This window comes from Zychaea mexicana (assembly GCF_025766255.1).
Source record: "Zychaea mexicana strain RSA 1403 chromosome Unknown BDB00scaffold_66, whole genome shotgun sequence".
NCBI classification, from domain to species: domain Eukaryota; kingdom Fungi; phylum Mucoromycota; class Mucoromycetes; order Mucorales; family Lichtheimiaceae; genus Zychaea; species Zychaea mexicana.
This window is the reverse complement of record NW_026516729.1, coordinates 186384-207234: the sequence shown is the minus strand read 5'-3', so window position 1 is coordinate 207234 and position 20851 is coordinate 186384. Positions and strand designations below refer to the sequence as shown.

The 20851-nt window shown below is 41.4% G+C and overlaps 8 protein-coding genes across 8 annotated transcripts; 3 read left to right on the top strand and 5 right to left on the bottom strand.

Annotated features, from left to right (window-relative positions):
* Nucleotides 1-1215: 1215 nt before the first annotated feature.
* On the top strand, nt 1216-3915 carry BDB00DRAFT_836265 (cytochrome P450). Its single transcript, XM_053124469.1, has 9 exons — nt 1216-1577; nt 1663-1736; nt 1827-1910; nt 1997-2192; nt 2331-2646; nt 2747-2952; nt 3076-3340; nt 3420-3515; nt 3585-3915. Exons 1-9 carry the CDS (start codon nt 1324-1326, stop codon nt 3642-3644), a joined length of 1551 nt encoding a protein of 516 aa, XP_052977090.1. The 5' UTR covers nt 1216-1323; the 3' UTR covers nt 3645-3915.
* Nucleotides 3916-5116: 1201 nt separating this feature from the next.
* Nucleotides 5117-6675, bottom strand: BDB00DRAFT_836262 (carbon-nitrogen hydrolase). The gene is made up of 6 exons (XM_053124468.1): nt 6476-6675; nt 6306-6406; nt 5983-6218; nt 5857-5904; nt 5695-5781; nt 5117-5592 (listed from the first exon to the last, which is right to left on the bottom strand). The coding sequence occupies exons 1-6, from the start codon at nt 6659-6661 to the stop codon at nt 5213-5215; spliced, it is 1038 nt and encodes a 345-aa protein (XP_052977089.1). The 5' UTR covers nt 6662-6675; the 3' UTR covers nt 5117-5212.
* Nucleotides 6676-6696: 21 nt separating this feature from the next.
* Nucleotides 6697-7804, bottom strand: BDB00DRAFT_960543 (protein-tyrosine phosphatase-like protein). Its single transcript, XM_053129713.1, has 2 exons — nt 7454-7804; nt 6697-7346 (listed from the first exon to the last, which is right to left on the bottom strand). The coding sequence occupies exons 1-2, from the start codon at nt 7754-7756 to the stop codon at nt 6957-6959; spliced, it is 693 nt and encodes a 230-aa protein (XP_052977088.1). The 5' UTR covers nt 7757-7804; the 3' UTR covers nt 6697-6956.
* A 1748-nt stretch (nt 7805-9552) lies between these two features.
* BDB00DRAFT_729516 (P-loop containing nucleoside triphosphate hydrolase protein) lies at nt 9553-11078 on the top strand (the record flags this gene model as incomplete). Its single annotated transcript, XM_053118289.1, has 8 exons — nt 9553-9654; nt 9792-9993; nt 10083-10210; nt 10250-10360; nt 10496-10618; nt 10678-10825; nt 10891-10952; nt 11034-11078. Coding segments are annotated over 8 exons (921 nt in total), but the record flags the coding sequence as incomplete, so codon positions are not given.
* A 1583-nt stretch (nt 11079-12661) lies between these two features.
* Nucleotides 12662-13572, bottom strand: BDB00DRAFT_930960 (uncharacterized protein; the record flags this gene model as incomplete). The annotated part of the gene is made up of 4 exons (XM_053129024.1): nt 13179-13572; nt 12852-13100; nt 12759-12776; nt 12662-12687 (listed from the first exon to the last, which is right to left on the bottom strand). Exons 1-4 carry the CDS (start codon nt 13375-13377, stop codon nt 12662-12664), a joined length of 492 nt encoding a protein of 163 aa, XP_052977086.1. The 5' UTR covers nt 13378-13572.
* A 1729-nt stretch (nt 13573-15301) lies between these two features.
* BDB00DRAFT_836251 (snare associated Golgi protein-domain-containing protein) lies at nt 15302-16847 on the top strand. The gene is made up of 5 exons (XM_053124467.1): nt 15302-15744; nt 15842-15970; nt 16080-16173; nt 16273-16516; nt 16654-16847. The coding sequence occupies exons 1-5, from the start codon at nt 15461-15463 to the stop codon at nt 16818-16820; spliced, it is 918 nt and encodes a 305-aa protein (XP_052977085.1). The 5' UTR covers nt 15302-15460; the 3' UTR covers nt 16821-16847.
* Nucleotides 16820-18610, bottom strand: BDB00DRAFT_836250 (uncharacterized protein). The gene is made up of 4 exons (XM_053124466.1): nt 18487-18610; nt 18171-18409; nt 17668-18063; nt 16820-17577 (listed from the first exon to the last, which is right to left on the bottom strand). The coding sequence occupies exons 1-4, from the start codon at nt 18547-18549 to the stop codon at nt 17019-17021; spliced, it is 1257 nt and encodes a 418-aa protein (XP_052977084.1). The 5' UTR covers nt 18550-18610; the 3' UTR covers nt 16820-17018.
* A 332-nt stretch (nt 18611-18942) lies between these two features.
* Nucleotides 18943-20252, bottom strand: BDB00DRAFT_874987 (uncharacterized protein; the record flags this gene model as incomplete). The annotated part of the gene is made up of 6 exons (XM_053127284.1): nt 18943-19149; nt 19226-19294; nt 19368-19476; nt 19561-19718; nt 19811-20027; nt 20227-20252. 6 exons carry the CDS (start codon nt 20250-20252, stop codon nt 18943-18945), a joined length of 786 nt encoding a protein of 261 aa, XP_052977083.1.
* Nucleotides 20253-20851: the final 599 nt, after the last annotated feature.

Genomic DNA, 20851 nt, shown 5'->3' with positions numbered 1-20851 from the left:
TGACGATATTGCTTATATACTTTTTTCAGTATTGTGACAAGGAGCCCTCCCTCTTGTATTCTTTATCAGCCCTTCTGATAAATTGCCAAAAAAAAACACCCTTTGTATGGAACATGTGAAAGATGGTCGTTGTCAACTTAGCTGCGTGATGGAATGGGGATATGCAGTCTGACAAAGCACCATGAGCATAACGAGAAAGTTCGGTATGAAACTCGGTAAAAACTAAAGACTAAACAGCGAGATGATGGTGCTCTGTTGCACACAGAAGCATACATGAGATGCACTGTACACGCAAGCAAACCACATAAGCGTATTTTTATATTTTCTTCGCCAATAAACGGTTATGTGATCATTCATGCTGTTGTCGTAGAAACACCATGATGTTCCGAACCAAAAAGAACTCCTCGGAGATGATACCGAAGCCCCTGACTCAATATATGTTCATTTACGGTGCTCTCTGCATTTTATCTTTGCTAGAAACGCAAGTTGGGAGCTATAAGATGGAACAAGCCCCGCGTAGATATACGGATGTTGGGCTTGAAACACATTAGGACAAAATCAAGAAATGGATGGGGCAAACAATTGTGCTTCTTCTTTCTGGCTGGGGATCTGAGCTATAGCATGCGTTTATGCTTTATTTCATACCGAATACACTGATACTTGCTTTTTAGTTAAAAAGTGATTTTGTAAGCGGGAAGGGAGGAGCTATTATTTCATGATCGCGGCTTTTTAGAAAGCATGCGGGGTCTCCTGTCAGTCAGGAATAAGGGAAACGGGCAAACCGAGTTTCTATGCGCACATGCATTAAAAAAGATGTTCCTCTGATTAGGTGCCAACCCGAATCTGTTTACCGCATTAGCAATGAAATTTATTCCAAAACGGTAACTTTAACGCTTATTCAGTCAAAAATAAGAAAGAATTTCTTTACTTTGTTGACGAATAATGCAACAAGCTCTTTTTTAATTTAGCAAGAAAGCACTGTTGTGATGACAACAGATTGATAGGGCTGCTCTTACCAAATACTCGCGTCTATAGCATATAGGATAGATCGGCTACTTCATTTCTATACGTTTGGCGATTGTTAACGCAATCTATGAAAAAGGCGGGGTAAAATTTCGTGTAACGTTCTGGCAGTACATAACATGCGTGATCACCGATAGGTAAGTTTATAAAAGCACAGAGAAACTTTCTTCTTTATTTTTCAATTTTGATCGTGTTGCTGTTACTTTACATCTCTTGCCAGACCTTCCTTCTTTGACAACAGGTTACAGCCATAACTACTTCCCACCATCCGACGTCAAACAACGATAACAACAACAAACGATGTCAGCTTTCGGTGATAGAAAAAATAACGCAATACTACAAAAGATTGGGGTGGTCGGTGGTGCGACGGCTGCTGTGCTCGGTTTATTAGCCTTAAAGTACCCTGATCGAGCTATCTTTGACGAACACCGTGAAGGCATTGTAAGACAACCTGGCTGGCCGCTGGTTGGCGGCTTGCCTAGCATTGTTGGCAACAAGGAACAGATGCACGAGCTGTTTATGGCAGGATTCGAAAATACGGGTGCTTTGACAACGTATGATAAAATATTATCCAATCTATTACTTGTCAAAAAGTATCAAACCGGATATTAATCTTTCCTGCGCCATTATATGATGTAGTACGACCTCAGCATTGGGCATCCCTCGTACTATTATAACCATCAACCCCAAAAACGTCGAACATATACTTAAAGGTAAAAAGTTACACTACACTGCTCTCTAGCAAAACAGCTACCAGTTCTTCTTAATGAAAACTAAGTATGCATTATTTAACTTTGTGCCAGATAATTTTGAAAATTACGTCAAGGGTCCGCAATTCCATGGTGCTACAACAGACCTATTTGGCCATGGTATTTTTAATGCTAATGGTACGTATAGAAGACAAAACAAAGCATAACGAATATACAAGAAGTCACCATGCTCATTGTATTATATTATCTCTTTAACTAATTAGGCGAGCAATGGAAGTATCAAAGAAAGACAGCTAGTCTTGTTTTCAACGTCAAGAATTTCCGTGATGAATTCACGAAAGTCTTCGTCGAAGAAATCGACTACATGAACGAGCATATATTCAACAAAGCATGCGAAAGCGGTCAGCCTGTTGATTTTCACGACATTATGTTCAAATTTACTTTGGACTCATTCATTCTGTAAGTGCAACTGCAAAGTGCTTGTAATACTGGTTCTGTTGTTGCCATCATCGTTTCAGCATTCAAAACCGCATGAATTATGAGAAGATAAATTATCTAACGAACTATATCGTTGTGTACGTCTAAATTTGATATTAGATTGGGCTTTGGTGCACAATTAAATGCCTTGGACAGCGAAGATAAAGTACCGTTTGCTGCCAGTTTTGATGTCTGCCAAGCAAATTCATTCCAACGTTTTGTCAATCCTGTTTGGCGTATTACTGAAACCGTGCAAAGCATCTTGCAGCCATGGAAGATGTCCATCTCGGATCATCTTAAGGTAGTCGACTCCTTTGCAGATGACGTTATTGATCGTCGACGTGCTCAAATTGCCAACGGTGAGACTCACAGGGACTTGCTGTCCCGCTTTATGAGTGCAAGTAACCAGTTTGGTGAACCCTTGAGCAACAGAGAGGTAAGCAGCTATTCATATCGGAATTATGTTCTTTATTTTCGGTTTTTACAGGGTTGTTTCTTTAAAGATATTTAAGATGCCTTAACCATTACATCATTAGCTTCGCGACATCATTTTGAACTTTGTCATTGCCGGTCGTGACACTACCGCTCAAGCCCTTTCATGGACGTTCTATAACTTGTGCAACCATCCCCGTATCGAGAACAAGCTGCTGGACGAAATAAATGAATATATTACGCCTGAAATGGAACGCGATCCTGTTGCTCTTTACGAAGCTATCAAAAATATGAAATATGCTCATGCAGTGTACGTTTACTTCCGCTCCTTTTTTACAATTACTTATGGCACAGAAATTGTATTATTGGGACTTAGTACTCTTATATACCAGCAAAAAAAGCTAACGAAAATTCTATTTACAACGAAAATTAGGTTCTATGAAGTACTTCGTCTTCATCCTTCTGTCCCTAGCAATCAAAAGTACGCGTTGAAAGACGATATCTGGCCTGATGGCACTCAGATTAAGAAGGGAGATTATGTAATGTGGTCGCCATGGGCACAAGGCCGCAACGAGCAGATCTGGAAGGACGCTAAGCAGTTTAACCCTGAACGTTGGATTTCACCTCAGGGTGAACTTCGTCGTGAAAGTCAAGGTCAATGGCCAGCTTTTCATGCAGGACCAAGAATTTGTCTGGGAGTAAGCTACTTTATAGAAATTTTGGCAGTTTTCCGCTACTTAGTGATGCATCATAACTGATATTACGTACATCTTAAAGCAAAACTTAGCAACACTTGAAGCAATTGTAGCCATCGTTTTCCTCGTGAAACGCTATGAGTTCACCATTGTTCCTGGACAGAACATAACTTACCAGGTTAGTACAAAAACAAAAGCGGTGCATTTTCATTGAAAGCTAACAATCATAATGATGGTACGTTTCTAGGTTTCTTTAACGTTGCCCATGAAGTATGGAATGAAGGTCTATGTCAACAAGCGCCAGTAAACAGACAACAATAGTTCATGACAAACCTGTTTTTCTTTTCATTATCATGTTAATTCAATCAACAATCACATATGTAGAGCTTTTCTGGTTCATTTTACTTTTTGTTTGCCTTTTATGTATTCGCATATGCCCCTGTACATTTTCCATATACTTCACATAAAGTTTCACTAGCTTTTTTTGTTTAAAATCTACTATTCGCTGACATTAAGATGTCATGCCCGATGGCTACAAAGTAACTTTTTACCCTAACAGTACTTTATATTTAATAAACAAGAAATGTCGTATTCAATTCAAAAAGTGTCAAATTGCTTACATGTGCCTAAGCTTATCAAATTGATGATCTCGGTGAAAGTGGTTTAACTTTTGTAATTTCTGTATAAAGTAATCTTGCGGTGAGACGGGTCAAAGAAAATAATGCACTGCTGTCGATGCAAAGGCAACAGATTAAGCTTTAGTATGATATTCTGGATTGGTTGGCCGCAAATCAAAAGCAGGCACTGTGAGGCTACAACAGGGCGCTGTAATTGATATCTACGCCCTGCAAAACCGTCATTGTACATTGAGGCTGTGTACAACTGACAACAAGATAAGAAGCTAGCTGCGGTATAAGAAGCCCCACACTTTTCAAGTCGGCCGTTACCCTTACACGTTCATTAATAATCTACTGTCTCCCAACATGTTTGCTTCAATAAAAGAAAACTAATTAGCACTATCACAAGTACAGGGCATTGGAATTTTTAACAAGAAAATACAAGATATATAAGGAATGCAGGAATGGTGAACGAGCTCGCAAGCTGAATATTCTAGTTTGTTTGGTTTTCTTCCTTTGGTAAGGTACAATAAAATTAGTATAGGTGTGGCATGTCGGCTAAGAACACACCAAACTGTCATTTGTCTTTTCTATGAACTATTGTCCTCTACAGTATATTTTCTAAATAAAGATGCATTGATTTCTTGTCATTCTTACTTATAATCTTGCATTCTTTGTTGCACGTTTTCTAATTTGTCGGTGGGTCGTGGTGGTGATATGGAGCTATATGTGATCTTACTGGCATCATCCATCTGTTTGAAATTTACCTAGTGATAGCTGCATGCAATCATCGTACTATAGATTTTTGTATAGCAGGATTAAACAGAAAAATGTCGAATTTTTGAATCTGTTGATTCATTCATGAACTTCTGCTTACCTTTTCATTGAATAACCTCAACGCTAATCCTTCAACACCACAACAACCATACTCACTCTCCTAAAAAAATTTGGCCCTTATCATGATACCAAGCAAGGATTGCGTCGTCTCATCATCACTGCTTGAGCTTATAAGAGTGAAAACATGCGATAACCGTTTGATTCATCGAAAAGCCAGGAAGTTCGGTGCATCTACAATTATAGCATGATGTTATCCGACGATGCAAACTTAGGGAGGTACTACAGAAGCTGGAAATGATGTATCAGAAGTGTATAATATACACAATTGCTTTATATTGATTACCATCATTTATTAACAGAAATAGGTACATATCCTCTTCGTATTCAAATATAATTATTATGCATCTATTCACATGCAACTTTAGGGAATGATTGTCTCAACCTCATCCTTGGATTTGCCACCAAATATGTAGCCCTCGGCCCAATCCTTTCGGATTTTATAATTAGCTTCTGCATCGGCTGTCAGCTCGTGCACATCAATATCAGCAATGATCATCTCCTCTGTGCGATTTTTGCAATGGGCCACACAGCCTTTGAAAGGAACTGTAATCTGTGTACAACCTGCCAGGGCACCCGATGGCGGTTTTTTCTGACCCTCCGCGGCATCCGCTGCATTACAAAATACCATGCAAATTTCGTTTTCAAAGGCCCGAGCCGTACATACAGAATCAAGAAACTTGACCTCACTGAGCGGGTCATATTTCAAGCTTTTCGGTCCAGCGTCTTCTAACACCCAGTACGCTTATTGCAGATAAAAAGAACGATAAAGATTCAGTGTAATAAATATATACATGACCTTCTCAACACTTTACAAATGAGGACTTTTTGCCATGAGAAATTTACCTGGTGCAATAATAAGCTGAGCATTATTTTCCATGGCCATGTGCCGGAAAATTTCAGGGAAAGCAATATCCCAACAGATTGCCAAACCTTTTGAGCAAGTATAACATCGTTAGCAGAGATGGCGTGTTTGCTAGTACAACTACTTAATTACTGTCACCTTACCGACAGTGATACCAAACCGATTCTTTACAGTACCGAATCCACGGTTTCCTAGTTGCTCGCTTTTTTTATAAGCATTACCAACAAAAAGAGCAATATAATTTATGTTATAAGCATATATCTCCTTACCTCGACGCACATGGTCTCGCTCAGGATGCCATAGATGAACCTTGCGATATTCCATTAACACAGTACCATCGTTACTGATATAATAGCAGCAATTATAGATTTGTCCATCGTCTGGATCACGCTCAACGATGGTGCCTGCGACAATATCAAGGTTATGTGTAAGGGCAAGTTGGCAGTATCGTTCGCACGCGCTCTTGTCCAAAGCCAACATAGGAACTGGGCCGCCAATTGAATATCTTTTTTACTTGAATAGTCAATGATTTCATCTTACTCTTTCCCTCCCTCCCTCTATCAACCTTGTGAATTACCAATTGTCAACTTACTCAGGGAATACTAACAAGTCCACGCCCTCTTTGGCTGCCTCTTCAACAAATGCAGTGATGCGATCCCAGTTGGAAAACCTGTCTTCGTGATTAACGTAATACTACAAATGGCGTTGAGTTCTTTTTATCACTGCAAAGAATCGTTCTGCCCGTCGACAACCGAATCTTACTTGAACAGCAGCGATTTTCATTCCAGCCACAAAAAAATGAGAAATGACGAGCGAGGGAAAGGATAAAGCGGGGGTGAGATCACCGGTCACCAGCGCCACCTTCATATATGCACAATGTATTATCAGGGGTGGTGAAAAAGTAGGTAGGTGGTGGCTGTCAGCCTGGTCTCGTGAGAAAACACTCATATAAACATAAAAACGAAAATGGCGATGTGCTGCTGCTTAGACATGTAGTGCTTGTTTCTTTTCATGCGTGGAGGTCAAAGGTTCTCTCCCACTTATGCTTATTTCCTTCCGATTAGCACGCTTTGCTTAACCACAAAGTTTTCCTTGCGAAGAGGAGATATCCCACCTTATATATAAAATATCTCTATCAATGTTTTGATATTTACAAAGGAAGAAGGCAAAAGAAGATAACTACATCTACAGAAAGATAATGAATGTAAAAAAAAAATCATATGTAGTAGCGAGAAAGGTTTTTCTAAACCGTAGGCACTGTGTTTTCCACATATTCTCCTTCGTGCCCAACGTGTGCCGCGTCAATCGGGTGTTGCTGATGGTACGCCACATACGCCGGATGATAAGGATCAAAGGTGTAATCCATTTCCCGGTATAGCCGTAGTTGATTCATGAAGCCTTGATTAGGGTTTACAAATGGACGTGTCTGCTTGATGATAGCTAATGCTGCTTTGGGATGCAGTTTACGCTTGTTCATTAAATACGCCGAAACAATTGTTGGACTTCGCGACACTCCTGCCAAACAATGCACCAATATCCGTTTTCCTGACTCAAATGCCTCTTCTATAAAGTTATTTGTAATGGGAAAGAATTGGATAATGTTCGCCTCTCGGTTGTCGGCAATGGGTATGATCTATCGATTTTTGATATCAATGTCTGTACTGCTACTAACAAGTGTACACTTTTTGTCAACACCCGCCCTCACACACATAGTAATATATCCAGAAAAATAAAACTTACCTCATGCTTAAACTCTTCGGGCGGGTACTGTTGCTTAAAATGTCCAAGGGTCAGAATTGCTTCGATCTTGTTTTTGCGTAAGAATGCACGATCTTCAAAAGCCTTGTAGCCACCGATCCAAAGCCCAGGAATGACCTGTTGTCCAAGACTTGTTATAAGAATTCCACCAGGTTGGCCGTCCGGCCCACATTCCAGAGTCTGATAGAGTGAAGATTCGGGCATTAATAGAGTGGTTGGCTTCTCCTTCACTTGATGACCAGTTTTGGACACATCGTCAGTACTCGTTTCGGCATCGAGGCCCATAGCAAACCGGTTTTTTTATGCATACACGAAGCTACGGAGAATGTTCCGAATACAGCTTGCCCGCGTTGCGGAGATGGAGGGGTTTTGTCCTGTATGTATCAGGACACTAAGCCTAAGCCAATAAGACTCGAAAACTCGCACTTTGATGGTAATAGCAACAAATGGCACAGATATACACATTATACAAGTAGATGTATTATTTGCTAGAGGATTACATATTAATGCTAAAAATATAAACTTGAAGTCAGCCATGCGATATATACCCTGTGGGAAGTACTTGTTCATACTGCTCATAAATTCTATAAACAACACTATCTGAGTGCTTTCAGTAAATGGCACAGTTTCTGGTGCTAATGATGACACCTAACCTCATGTTGTAAGATTAAAATGGGTATCACTTTATGCGCACAAGAAGTCATGCTTTCAATTAATCGTGTTCATGATGGCTGGTGTGAGTTATGTATCAGCTATATTCTATTGCATCACAATTCGACATACTCTTTCCTCTTCCCACTCGATATCCAAAAGCTGACAAACTGATGCACTTTTTTCTTCTTTTCTGTCTTTCTTGCTTTCTCTTATACTCCTCTTTCTTCAGCTCCAACAGTATGGTTAGCTGCGGATGCAATAAGCCTGCGCGGCATCTTGTGAGCAAGAAACATAACCATAATCATGGTCGCTGGTTCTACAACGTATGCGCATCTCAGTATTTATTCTCATCTCCATCTTGTCATATTTTACTCAACAAATAAAACGGCAGAATACTATTCGTTTTGATATCTAACTGACAAGTACCTACATTATATATACCATTATACTAACATTAGTGCTCAAGCAGCAAATGCGGTTTCTTTCTTTGGGATGACGAGACTCCGCGTCAGCCTCAACCAGAGCCTTCGAGCACCAAAAACACTCGACAAGGTGCAGTCGCGTCTGATCCGTATCCTACTACTGATGGTGCTAGTACTCGCGGACGTCGTGATGCTGGCACCAGTGACTCCGAGCCGACAGTGGTTCAATTTTCTGTCACTTCAGCGACACAAATCACGATGGATATCCTGGGACACAACCAACAGGTCTCAAATCTTGCACGCACTTTTGCCACATTCAAGGACAATGCGTTGGTGATTGCAGCCACCAAGAAAGCATACAGCTACGCGATCCAAGTTTTGAACAGCGAACAGTCGCTGGGCTCCTCGTTTACCATCAAACCACTGCCAAACTGGGCGGCTGACAACCTTCTTCTTAATGATGACGATGCTTGTACTACTACTATTACTCATGCTGACAAGAATATTCGAGAAAAACAGTGCGATGACAAGGGCAAAGCGAAAAAAGCTGTCAAGATCAAAGAGGAGCAACATATACCAGATAAAAAGATCAACAACGATGACGACAACGACAGCCCCAGTGAATGTTTACAGCGTCTCCAAGACTGTCAAATTTGGAGACATCTCAGATTGTTCCAGCGGGAAAGCGTCACTGAAGCTATCAATCGAAAGGGCCGCATACTGCTGGGTGACGATATGGGACTCGGCAAGACTATACAGGCAATCGCCATCGCGCATGCATACACGGATAATTGGCCGGTCCTCATTGTTTGCCCAGCCTCACTTCGATCAATGTGGAAGAACGAGCTCATGCGCTGGACCGATCTTGAAGAACATGAAATTGGCGTGATAACCAAGGGAACACAAACAATCTTTCTCCCCAAGCCCTCCTACTTTCATGGCGACGAGCATCATGATAGACGGCGCAAAATATATGACTCGACTTACGACGATGTCAAGTTTTGGATTACGAGTTATGATCTAGTCACACGGAATATCGAGCATATTGTTAAGGCTGATTTTGATTTCGTCATTTGCGACGAGAGTCACTACTTGAAAAATATGACGGTACGCAATAGGATTTTGCAACAAGGAGGTTCGATATATACACTAGAGAGTTGTGTATATATTCGATTGAGCAATGTATAATGAGCTCATCACACTACTATAATTGTGTGTTGTTTATATATATTCTTTGTATGCAGGCTAAACGGACCAAGTCTCTTTTACCTGTTTTGAAAGAAAGTAAACGCGCCCTGCTTCTTACTGGAACACCTATGTTATCCAGGCCAATTGAACTCTTTACCCAAATCAGCGCGATCCGCCCAGACCTGTTTAATTCCGAAGAAGAGTTTGGCGAACGTTACTGCTCACCGACAATGACACCGTGGGGTAAAAAGTATCTTGGTATGTATTACTCTTCTTAAAGATATATAGGAATGTACCAGCTTTTATGCACAGCTGCGGCAAAATAAAATCAAAGTATAACAACGAAGGTTTTTCGACATGTATAGGTGCACAAAATCTGGACGAACTCCATTTGCTCTTGAGAAAGACTGTTTTAGTACGTCGACTCAAAGATGAAGTTGACGAGAAACTCCCTACCAAGTCCCGCCAAATTGTGGTCATGAATGTGGAAACTCCCGATATGAAAGCGACAAAGAAAAGATTGCACGAGATACAAGAGAAATTTCTTCAACAAAGAACTGACAAACTTGATAAGAAGGATCAAAGTGAATTAAATGCTGAATACCGAAACACAATGTTTAACTGGGTAAGAGCAGTTGTTGTTGTTGTTGTCTTTTCGCGCATTTTATACAGATTGTACAAAGAATACGGTTGGCACGGTGTTTATTACTACTCATGATTGACTTGTATGCATTTGTAGTATCCGGACACTGCTTTTGAGAAAATACCAGTCATACAGGAGTATATCAAGCGCACAATCGCAACCACTGACAAAAAGATGATCATTTTCGCTTATCACCATTCGATGCTCATTGCCATTGAAGCATGCGTTTCCGAGCAAAAGGTACTACATTGTATGACTGTATCTCTCTTTGGATAACGTTCCAACAACACAATATAAAGATTAGATATATACGCATTGATGGAACCACCAACCCGGCGACGCGTCAAATATTGTGTGACGACTTCCAATCGGATAAAACAGACATACAAATTGTCATATTAAGCCTTTCCATCAGTTTCGGATTGACATTAAGCGCAGCTGATATGGGTAATCAACGCTATCAACTGTGTATTTCTCTTTTTGTGTTATTTAAAAGTGGTATTCTTTATAAGTTTTGTTTGCAGAGCTATACTGGAATCCCTCTCATCTATTGCAAGCAGAAGATCGGGCTCATGTAAATATATCTTCTTTTAGCGATACTACCTGTTCATTATGCTGTGCTCTCTAAAGAACATTTCATGCATTACACTTGTAGCGGATTGGAAGAATTGGCCCTGTGCACATTGTGTATCTTCTCTCCATGGATACAATTGGTGATTAATACTGTTTTCTTTTTCCGTTGCATGTTGCTCTCCAGTTGTATGTACGTGGTATTTACTAATTGACTATTCACTGCCAAAGCAGATGGTTATATTTGGCCACTTGTAAAAGAGAAGCTAAAAATTGTTGAAGCAGCAATTGGTAAGATATCTAACTGCAAAGGCATAATAATATGCTACTACTACGCCCATCATGTTATACTTTTAATTAATCTCATGGTATACTAATACAAACTAATACGACAAATTCACTACTATATTGGTTACTAGACGGATCTTCTACTCGACTGACCATCGATGAACAATCGTCATCGATCCCCGAATGGTTTGAAAGAGACAAGTTCTTTGCAGACTTGGCTAAAAAGGAAGAAGAAAAGCTTTCGGAAAAAGCCTAGTGGAAGAAAGGATGTTTTTGCACATTGCCACTCGTTTGCTTACGCCTTCTCACGTTTACCCACTCCTATCAAATTTTGCAATACTCTTATTTTTGAATCTCATATTTCAGCTCATTTTATATTTACCATTATGTACCGCTTTTTATCATCTCTCACATTAGCAATATCGATTACCCATTAATGCATAACAAATATGCGCTATGCGCTTCAGTGATCATTTTACCGTGAATTTTCATACACAAATGTGGTTACTTGCTCCCCCTCCCCCCATTTTTTTTGCATGTGATAGTTGTTTAATGATACGGTATCCTTCAAAGTTGTCAGCCATTCTCTTTTTGTTATCACTGAATCCAGTGTCCATTTAAAAGAAGAGCTTTGTCCAAAAATTCGCCACTTTTACTGCTACAGTTGACCGTAAAGCATTTTGCGAAAAGAAAAATTACGTCGTCATTGTGAAAAAACATACGAGGATCTCGATAGTAGGATGCGTATACTAATTGAATGGTAGTAGACAACAACTCCCATTGCAAGAGCGTTGCGCGTAGAATGCACTTTTGCATTAAAATTCAGGTCACAAATTTAAATCACTCGTTCATCAAGCTTTAAAATGAAGGATACCATAATCGAGTCGTATATTTTCTCCAAAATCGCACGCTCATCTTATTACATGTATCTGACGTTCTGTGCTCCTTGTCAGACGTTGGATCTCCGCGGCCTCGGATTCTCCATATGTGTTTGCGTCGTTAAAGATGACGCCACACACTTCTGGAATGAACAATACATTAAGAGAAGGTGTTGTTGTCAGTTTATATGACCAGGCATACAAGTGATGGTAATGATGATTATGTACGGCATCGCTCAGAAGGGAGTACAGTTAGATTTTTGTTCATCGCTAAATGAGTTTTTCTCGCTTTCATTTTTATGACATTTCTTAAGCTATTTTCTGGTATTGTAACTACTTATAACCGCGTTATCCATTGTCAGAAAAGCTATATCTTCTGGTCTCACCTTCAAAATTAAGTTTTTTTCCGAGAGTTTATTGACAGGAGAATACTCATGGCATCCGCGAAGGAATGGAAATTTGGGATCGTGGTCATTGCGAATATGGCTGTAGACAAGGCCGGGAGTGCGTAAACTTACACGGTAATTGCATAATATGCAAGTAAGTATCAAATGCGTGTAGCTGTAGGTTTGTCTGTGGTTATTAGATATGCGTATGCAGTCATGTAAAATAAACATCGTGAATACCACATGCTCACATATTACCTGCTGTTGATCCCAAACCTGTTAAAACGTATCTTGTTATTAGTATAAATGCACATTCCTTCTACACCCCCCCCCATCAAAAAGCCAACTTACTGCGCTTGATTACTGTGGGCTTGGTAATCATTCCGGAACCCATCCGTTTTGCAACTGCAAGCTTCGATCGAGTTCCCGTATGCAAGGTCCGACGCTTGTCATCGAGCTTCTGCGGGGTAGTATCGGACGACGCATGGTAAATTTGATTTTCTTCTTTGTCGTCTTCTAAGATGATCACTGTCTCCTTTTCGGTCGTGCACGCAGATGGTTCAGCTATAACTACAGTGCTGGCTTCGTCATCATGGCGATCTACATGGATTTTGCGTTTGTTAATAGAAACTGAATATTGACTCATGTACTGACAACAGCAGATTATTTAGCAATAACCTTCATCACCCTTGTCTTCACCGTTCACATCAAGGACAATGACAACGTGTGATAATATGCAGTCTTCCTGGATTTGGCTGTTGCGTATGGTAACGTCGTCACCATCCTCCAAAACTTGCTTCGTAAGAGTTGACGGCTTTTCGTCGTCGTCGTCAATCGTATCAGTATCAGATATTTCAAAGTGGTCTATCCTTTTCATTTGTTTGTCGTCAGAATTTACTTCAAAAAAACTGCATGATGTGAGAAAAAGGGACGTTTGATTCCCGAGACAGTAAAAATAATTTATACAAACGAGTCGGGGTGATCATTTACCTCACATGTGTCATACTTACTGCTATCCAGTGTATTACGTATGCTAAGAAATATCTCTCAAATCATGGCAGTGGCAATGTTTTCTTATTGTACTAAAACAAACAACGATCATGTTGGTGATTTGTTTGATCGCTATACTTCTTTGTAAACATTTGACTTTCTTAAACGCTTATAGTCCTTCTAGCAGCGATAATCGACAATATATGAACCCCACTTTAACAGTATAAGGTAATCCGGTATTTAGGAGTGGAAAGGAAGAGAGGATGCTTCCTGTGCTGCAACAATATTATGCTTGAGTTCAACAATAGCAGTAAGATTTCACTTGATCTGTACTTCTGTACGATGATTGTTTCCTTACTAGAAATTGAAAGCATCTACTCCAAGCGCAGTCGTTATCCGGTCTACTTATTTCCACTACTTGTGCAAAATGGCTCTTTTTTGTTCATCAAGATGTGCTTTAATCACCGGTTTCGATTGAGTTGTTGACCCATGACTGGAAGAATAAAACGCCTGTTACTTTTTTGGAATGCACCATGCATATTACACACCACAGAGAATAGAAAAGGATATGGATAGCGACAGTTTGTAATACATCTTTTTCCCGACGAGCAGATTTCTGATACGCCAAAAGTACTCTCTTTATCCAGTTGTGTCGGCAATTCCGGTATCATTCCGAACTAGGTCGGCATGTTTCCTGCTATGGTAATCCATCACGATGCTTGTGATAGCAAGCCTCTGCTGATATGTTACCATTGCAACGACGAGGTCCTAGTTTTACTACCTTAAATCTAGAGGAAACGTGATGTCGTAGAATTCCACCAACCACGTAGCCTAATTCATTGATAAATTTGTGGGCCCCAAAATAATGAAAGAGAAGACTTCTTTTCTTTTTCTTGTTCGTGGTCACATGCGCGCACAGACTTTTCCTCTCAGCTTTCTAGCACTGAGACCATCTGATAGCTCTGGTGGATATCGATTAAGATCACAGACTAATGTATATGCTCTTTGACGTATTCACTATTCATGCGCGTCAGCAACAACGTGGGATTTAGGTTATATTTCGCATGAATTTAATTGTTTTGTACGCCGCTATCTCAAAAAAGATTATCAGAAAGCCACAAGGAAGATCTCGTTACAAGTTACTAGGTAGAGAGAGTTATATGAAGTTGAAGGCAATTCTGCTGCTACATCAATGACATTGCTGATGACGATTTCGCGATATATTGCAAAATCGGGTTTTCTATAAAAATGACGCTAAATATATGACCAAAGCACCGCTCGAGTAACTTGAAAGTAAAACAGCTTGTACGACTATTCAGACTCTGTTTAATAACAATAGCAACAATAAGTAATGATACAGGCTCGAAAGAGCTGTTGGATTGAAGCAAAGGTTGGGAACGTGATATTTAAGCGATGTTCGTAGCACAAGAAATGAGGCAGCTGAGCCTTGGACCTCTCCCAATTGCTCCTCTGAGTGAACATCACATGCACCAGCTCTCGCTTGAATCCAGCCCCTGCTAACACGGCGATGAGGTATGCGTAATTCAACCATGAATTCAAGGCATCGTAATATGCCAAGGAAACTTAAAACAGACGTGGATGAATAATTTACCGGCTAGACTGCCGCCCTCTCTTTCAATTGCTGCCAAATGCTTGCATAAGCTTCTAAGAGCATGCACAGAGATCGCTCTTCAATGTCGCTTAGATACATTTGGTAAGAGGTACCAATGAGGATACTTTGTTGAGGGTTTACTTTTGACGGAGAAACCCTGGTCCATTCACGGAAAAGAGAAGCATAGCGTAGCAAAGGCGGAGAGTCGGCCCGGCGCTAATGAATCTCCGGAAGTGTTAATTACTTTCTCTCTTTCGCTTGCAGTAATCCTGTTACCTTGCATTCGGCTTTTCTCCCTTTCTTTCCCTTTTTCCTTTTTTTACCTTTTTTGCTCAACTTCTCACACAACAAGCTCGGAATGGCAAGCGATCGCACTCCCCTTCTAGGCACATCACCTCAGGAAGAACAGCGGATTCAGTCCTACGTCACCGCTACTACAACAACACAAACCACTGACGACAATGGCGACATACAAAAGACGGTGGACGAAGAAGAAGTAGTAGTGCAACATTCGAGAAGAGGCTGGCGATCTTGGCGAAGTGATTCCTACCTGCGATCGATAGTCATGCTTGTTGTGATTTTTGTCATATTTACAGGCTTGGAAATTGCACTGTTAAAGCTCAATTTGCCAGCTGTGGGCCCGTATGTTGTTTGCGTCTTTCTTTTCAAAGTGGGGTATTGTTTGTTTGCTCTACATTGCCTTTTGACTAATGATCATTTGCATAATATGGATTATTAGAGAGGACGAAGATGCATTAAAATTTCCCAAGAATCTTAAAGAACTGCGACGTCTGAACGAAATTCTATCCAAATATATCGACAACCATTTCGTGAACGTATACGTCACATACTTTGCAACCTACGTGTAGTAAGTCTTCTGCTGTCTCTGCTGTTGCGTGCACGAAGTTTGCGACAAGGAGGAAAGACAAGAAGAAAAGGGAGGCGAGTCAGCTAATAACCTTGATACACACTACTAGTCTTCAAAGCTTCTCAGTTCCAGGCTCCATGTGGCTCTCCATTCTAGGCGGTGCGTTATTCAACTTTTGGCTGACCTTATTTACTGTTTCCATTGTAAAGTATCATGGCCGATTTTCTATTGTTTTGCTTTCATGCAGGAAAAGGGATGATCTACTGACAAACAACAACAACAACAACAATTGCGCCTTGTAGTGCTCTGCAATCGGCTCAACAGTAGCATACCTTATCTCGGCCAGTCTGGGCTCTGTGGCGGTGGTACGCCTTATTGGCGATAGAATTGCAAAGTGGAATGAGCAGCTTGTGAACCACAAACAGCACATGCTCAATTACATGATCGTTCTGCGCATTGCGCCGCTTCCGCCCAATTGGACAATCAATTTGGGGGCGCCCCATCTTGAAGTTCCGCTCGGGGCGTTCTTTTGGGGAACGTTCATTGGTGAGTTGGATTTGGTTTTTTTTTAAGCTATGCGAAGCTTACTACCCCATAGCAACGCTTTTAATGCTCTCCATGGAAACGCAACTAAAACTGACTCAACAAAATGTGTTTGTGTGTGTGTGTGCGTATTTCTTTAGGAGTCGCGCCTCCCTCATTCATCCACGTGCAAGCAGGTGCTGCCTTGGATAGACTATCGTCATCTGACGAACTACAGCTTGTCACTCCAACAAACGTTGCCTGTCTCGTCGCAGTAGCCATTGTGGCCCTTATTCCCGTCTTTGTAAGACGACATTACAAACTGTGATATATATATATATATATATATATATATTGGGTCTGTGTAGTGTAAATAGAATAAACAAATTTATGAAAAAGAATTACAGGAAATATGATAAGAGTGTCGTGAGAGTGAGAGTGAGAGTTGGAGAGCGAAGGGGAGAAGAGTGAGAGATATGGAATCTAGTAGTGTATTGAAGTTGCATGAATATTATATGGAATTTGTTTATACAGATTTGGTGGATGATTCAAGAGCAGCAGCGGCCTTGTCTACTGCTGGGATGCCTTGCTTTTTGTTCTTGAGCATGTTGCTGATGTAGAACTCGCCAGCCTTGTAACTAGACCGTACAAGGGGACCACTGGCGACATACTTGAAGCCCAATTCCATACCCTTCGTTTCCCAGTGCTTGAACTTTTCTGGTGACACATATTCGTGCACCTTCATGTGTCGCTTTGTAGGCCGCATGTACTGGCCGAGTGTCACCACATCCACACCTGCCTTGCGCAACTCCTCTAATGCATGAAGCACTTCCTCGTCCGTTTCGCCGCATCCAAGCATGATCGACGACTTTGTGAGCAGCTCGGGCTGCACTTCCTTGGCACGCTTTAATACGCTCAGAGACTGGCGGAATCCGGCACGGCGGTCGCGGACATAGGGCGTCAAGGCTTCGACCGTCTCGATGTTGTGTGCATAAACGTCTAATCCGGATTTGGCGACAGTCTCGACACAGTCCAATGAGCCACCAAAATCACCAGTAAGACATTCGACCAAGATATGCGGTGCCCTAGAGTTTTTTTTTATTTGAGAAGAGTTTTAGTAAAAGCCTACACACTCTGCTTATGGATTGCTGATGCAGCAGAAAGAGAAAACATACTTTGCTTTGATCTTTCGGATCGTTTCTGCAAAGTGGCTCGAGCCACCATCGACGAGATCGTCTCTGTCCACACTGGTAAGCACAACGTAATCAAGACCCCACCGTCGAATTGCCTCGGAGGTATGTTCAGGTTCATGTGGATCCAATGCTTGCGGCTTGCGGTTCGTCTTTACAGAGCAGAAGCGACAGCCTCGAGTACATTCGTCACCCATCAACATGATCGTTGCCGTTGCCGTCTGATGCTCTCCACCACCCCAACAGTCGCCAATATTTGGACACCGGGCCTCTTCGCACACGGTGTGCAACTTCAAACCACGCAGATCCTTCTTGATACGAGAGAAATTTTGTCCAGCAGGAATGTCCGTCTTTAACCATTCTGGCAGGCGAGGTTGCTTCCTAATGATTGACAAGTTTGACAGCCACAAGCACAACAAAGAAAAAATTAGTCTCTTTTTAAATATTTAACAAACACTTTTTCTCTCCAATGACGCTAGTTAACTCACAATTTGGTCGTCTTGACTTTTTTACCGGCTTCAACAACCGTTTCCTTCAACTCCAGAGCTTCTTGTGGTGTCAGTTTGCCCGCATAGCCCGGGTTCACAAACTCGTCTAACCCGGCTTTGGCATCCTCAGTGGCCAGACGTTCTCGAAGTTTTGAAAGCTTAGACTTTGATGATTGCGACGATGAGGGAGGTGAGGGTGAATCGGAAACTGCTGTAGCGTGTGTTCGCAATTGGTGGAACTGGTTGCATAATATAGTTTTCTCGTTAATAAATATTCCAGCTTCTTTGGTAGCTACAGTGTTCGTTCGTTTTTTACCAAGGCTGGCGCAGCTCGTCGAGCTACAGGTGACCGAGTGTATATTTGGGGCACTTTAAGCATATTGCGAGCGTGTATGTGTGTGTGTGTGTATGTATGGAAAGGGAGAAAAGGACGGAGACGGATGCAACCGGCGGAATTTTCCAGGATAAGGATGGGATGAAATAGCGCGGGAGCAACAGTCACACGCCATTTCACCGTGTAAACCCTCCACCGAGTTCTTTCACCGTGTCAAGAAAAAAAATTAAAGGGTGGGAACCAATGCGGATGTACCCTATAAGAAGCGGAACACTTCTTCTTTGGACAAATATAGCTCTACTCTTTCAGCTTTGATCCTTATTCTCTCACTCCTTCTATAACCTTTAGCTGTTTCTCATCTTTTTCCATCAAGACATAGTCCTTAGCGAACATTCTGATATCCCAAACAATAAAATGCGCGATCGATAGTATATTCTTTTAAAGATACAGTCGGTTTACAGCACCAGATTGCTCCGTCTTCAACAACGCCTGCATGTCGGCCGTCTGATACACCAGCTTGTCCAAACCAATCTTCTTCAATGCAGGGATATATGCTTCAACGGTTTCGAGGGTAACAATCGGCTTACCGAGATAGTACTCTTGCATAGTAACCAATGTGTAACATGGGACATTCCGCACTTCGCACTGTTCCAGATGATGGCGAGGGTTGATTAGGGTTGACCACCTTTTTCTCCGTAATCCCAATAAATAGTTAACCTACCAAGGACGTGAATGCAGCTGATAATCCTTTGAGCATGTTGGGTACCTCCAATGATTCAAGACCAGGCACCTAGTGAAATGAAAATGGTTCTTTTACTTTAGTTCTTTTGCAACAACACAATGGGTCATCGTTTGAAACTTACAGATGAGGCAGCAGATGACTGTAATATCCGAAGACATGGTGGAAGGAGATCATCACGATCACCGGTATGGAGATACTCGGCACTTGGAAGAGCATCCAGCACAACGACGCTGCAACAGATGGATTTTTAGTAACGTACATCTCTTCATGGGTTGCAGCTGCTGTCAAAGAAAGAAATCTTATCGTCGTCGTACCTTTTTACTCGATCCCCGACCAACTCAAAGATAGGTTTCACCACTGCATACACTTGATCATTCTCCACAACATCTTGGAACGAGACGCCAAGTACATCTGGTGATAAAAGGAAGATGGGATGTTCCTTTGTTTGTGTAGGCTTATCTTTTTCTTCTGTCTACAGAACAAAATCATTATATCAGTTACGCCTACCCGAAACTTTTGACGCGTAACCCCTCTCTCTCTCTCTCTCTCTCCCTCGTATTATACCTTGATCGAAACTGTGCCTGCAGCACTCACGCCGTTTTTTAACGCTTTGACATATAGGCTACCGGGTCCTTTTAAGCCAATGACCAAAGTGCATTTCTCTGAGGGGATCGGTGTGGTCAGACCAATGTCAACGGATACTGCTTTGTTGCTGCTAGTAGTAGAAACTTCGGCTTCGGAATCGCTTTCGTCATCGTCAAAGGCGTAACGCACTGGAGCACTTGGAAAACTTGAGTCAAAGTCCTTTTTTCCAATACAGTACAAAGGTTGTTTAATTCAACGGCATGACTGATTCCCATTGTAAGTGGGTTTTCTTCGTTAATGGTAGTAAAGAGTTGCTCACCATAATGTACAAAAGGAGATCTTATATGTTGGAAAGTGTAGGTTAAAGCTGGCGCGCTCCTGTCCTTTTTTTTTACCCCGCTGCTTGAATTTCCCAATCCATTGCCCGCGACGCGCAACACCACTCACGCCTTGTGCCTACGCAATGTCGTTCTTTGTAGTCGTCAATAAGCCATAATTTCGGTAGGCTTGTGGATACATCCTATTTGAGCATCCACCCAAAGGTACAGAAAGGGGAGGCTCTTTTGAATCAACTCTGTCTTCCTGTGGAAAAGGCTTGTAATTGCTCATCATACGGAAGTCTACAATATTACCGCTAGCCTACAGCCTGGATTCAAGTACAGCTAGACAATACAGAGGGTTGACCTTCTTCTCTATATAGTAGCATTCACTTATATATCCCTCGACTGTGCTCTGGTAGTGAGCTTATACGCTATGCAGAATTTAGAGTTTTTTAAAGACGAGGTTGAGACAACGATTATATGACATCATATCCAAAATTAGGAACAAAATATAGAGAAGATCAGGAAAACCTTACGTGAATGTTCAATTTTCAAAGCTATAGCTATAAATAAGCTCGCATGCTCAGCATTATCATACATTTTTGGGTAGATAAAATATTGATGATCGACTATAGATCGCTGGACAAGGAAGCGATGCAAAATATTCGATGGCTCAGCTATAAAAGCTGTATGCTTTAAA

Excerpts from the sequence above, each read along its gene's own strand:
- BDB00DRAFT_836250 (XM_053124466.1), bottom strand. The coding sequence starts at position 18,549 with ATGCTTAAAGTGCCCCAAATATACACTCGGTCACCTGTAGCTCGACGA. Across the intron at positions 18,064-18,170 it reads AAAGTCAAGACGACCAAATT|GAAGCAACCTCGCCTGCCAG; the intron begins GTGAGTTAACTA and ends GTCAATCATTAG. Across the intron at positions 17,578-17,667 it reads ATCCGAAAGATCAAAGCAAA|GGCACCGCATATCTTGGTCG; the intron begins GTATGTTTTCTC and ends AAAAAACTCTAG.
- BDB00DRAFT_836265 (XM_053124469.1), top strand. The coding sequence starts at position 1,324 with ATGTCAGCTTTCGGTGATAGAAAAAATAACGCAATACTACAAAAGATT. Across the intron at positions 2,193-2,330 it reads ACTTTGGACTCATTCATTCT|ATTGGGCTTTGGTGCACAAT; the intron begins GTAAGTGCAACT and ends ATTTGATATTAG. Across the intron at positions 2,953-3,075 it reads ATGAAATATGCTCATGCAGT|GTTCTATGAAGTACTTCGTC; the intron begins GTACGTTTACTT and ends AACGAAAATTAG.
- BDB00DRAFT_836262 (XM_053124468.1), bottom strand. The coding sequence starts at position 6,661 with ATGAGTGTTTTCTCACGAGACCAGGCTGACAGCCACCACCTACCTACT. Across the intron at positions 6,407-6,475 it reads TGAAAATCGCTGCTGTTCAA|TATTACGTTAATCACGAAGA; the intron begins GTAAGATTCGGT and ends CGCCATTTGTAG. Across the intron at positions 5,905-5,982 it reads GCGAGACCATGTGCGTCGAG|GAAACCGTGGATTCGGTACT; the intron begins GTAAGGAGATAT and ends GCGAGCAACTAG.
- BDB00DRAFT_960543 (XM_053129713.1), bottom strand. The coding sequence starts at position 7,756 with ATGGGCCTCGATGCCGAAACGAGTACTGACGATGTGTCCAAAACTGGT. Across the intron at positions 7,347-7,453 it reads CCGAAGAGTTTAAGCATGAG|ATCATACCCATTGCCGACAA; the intron begins GTAAGTTTTATT and ends AAAAATCGATAG.
- BDB00DRAFT_836251 (XM_053124467.1), top strand. The coding sequence starts at position 15,461 with ATGGCAAGCGATCGCACTCCCCTTCTAGGCACATCACCTCAGGAAGAA. Across the intron at positions 15,745-15,841 it reads AATTTGCCAGCTGTGGGCCC|AGAGGACGAAGATGCATTAA; the intron begins GTATGTTGTTTG and ends ATGGATTATTAG. Across the intron at positions 16,174-16,272 it reads CCTTATTTACTGTTTCCATT|TGCTCTGCAATCGGCTCAAC; the intron begins GTAAAGTATCAT and ends TGCGCCTTGTAG.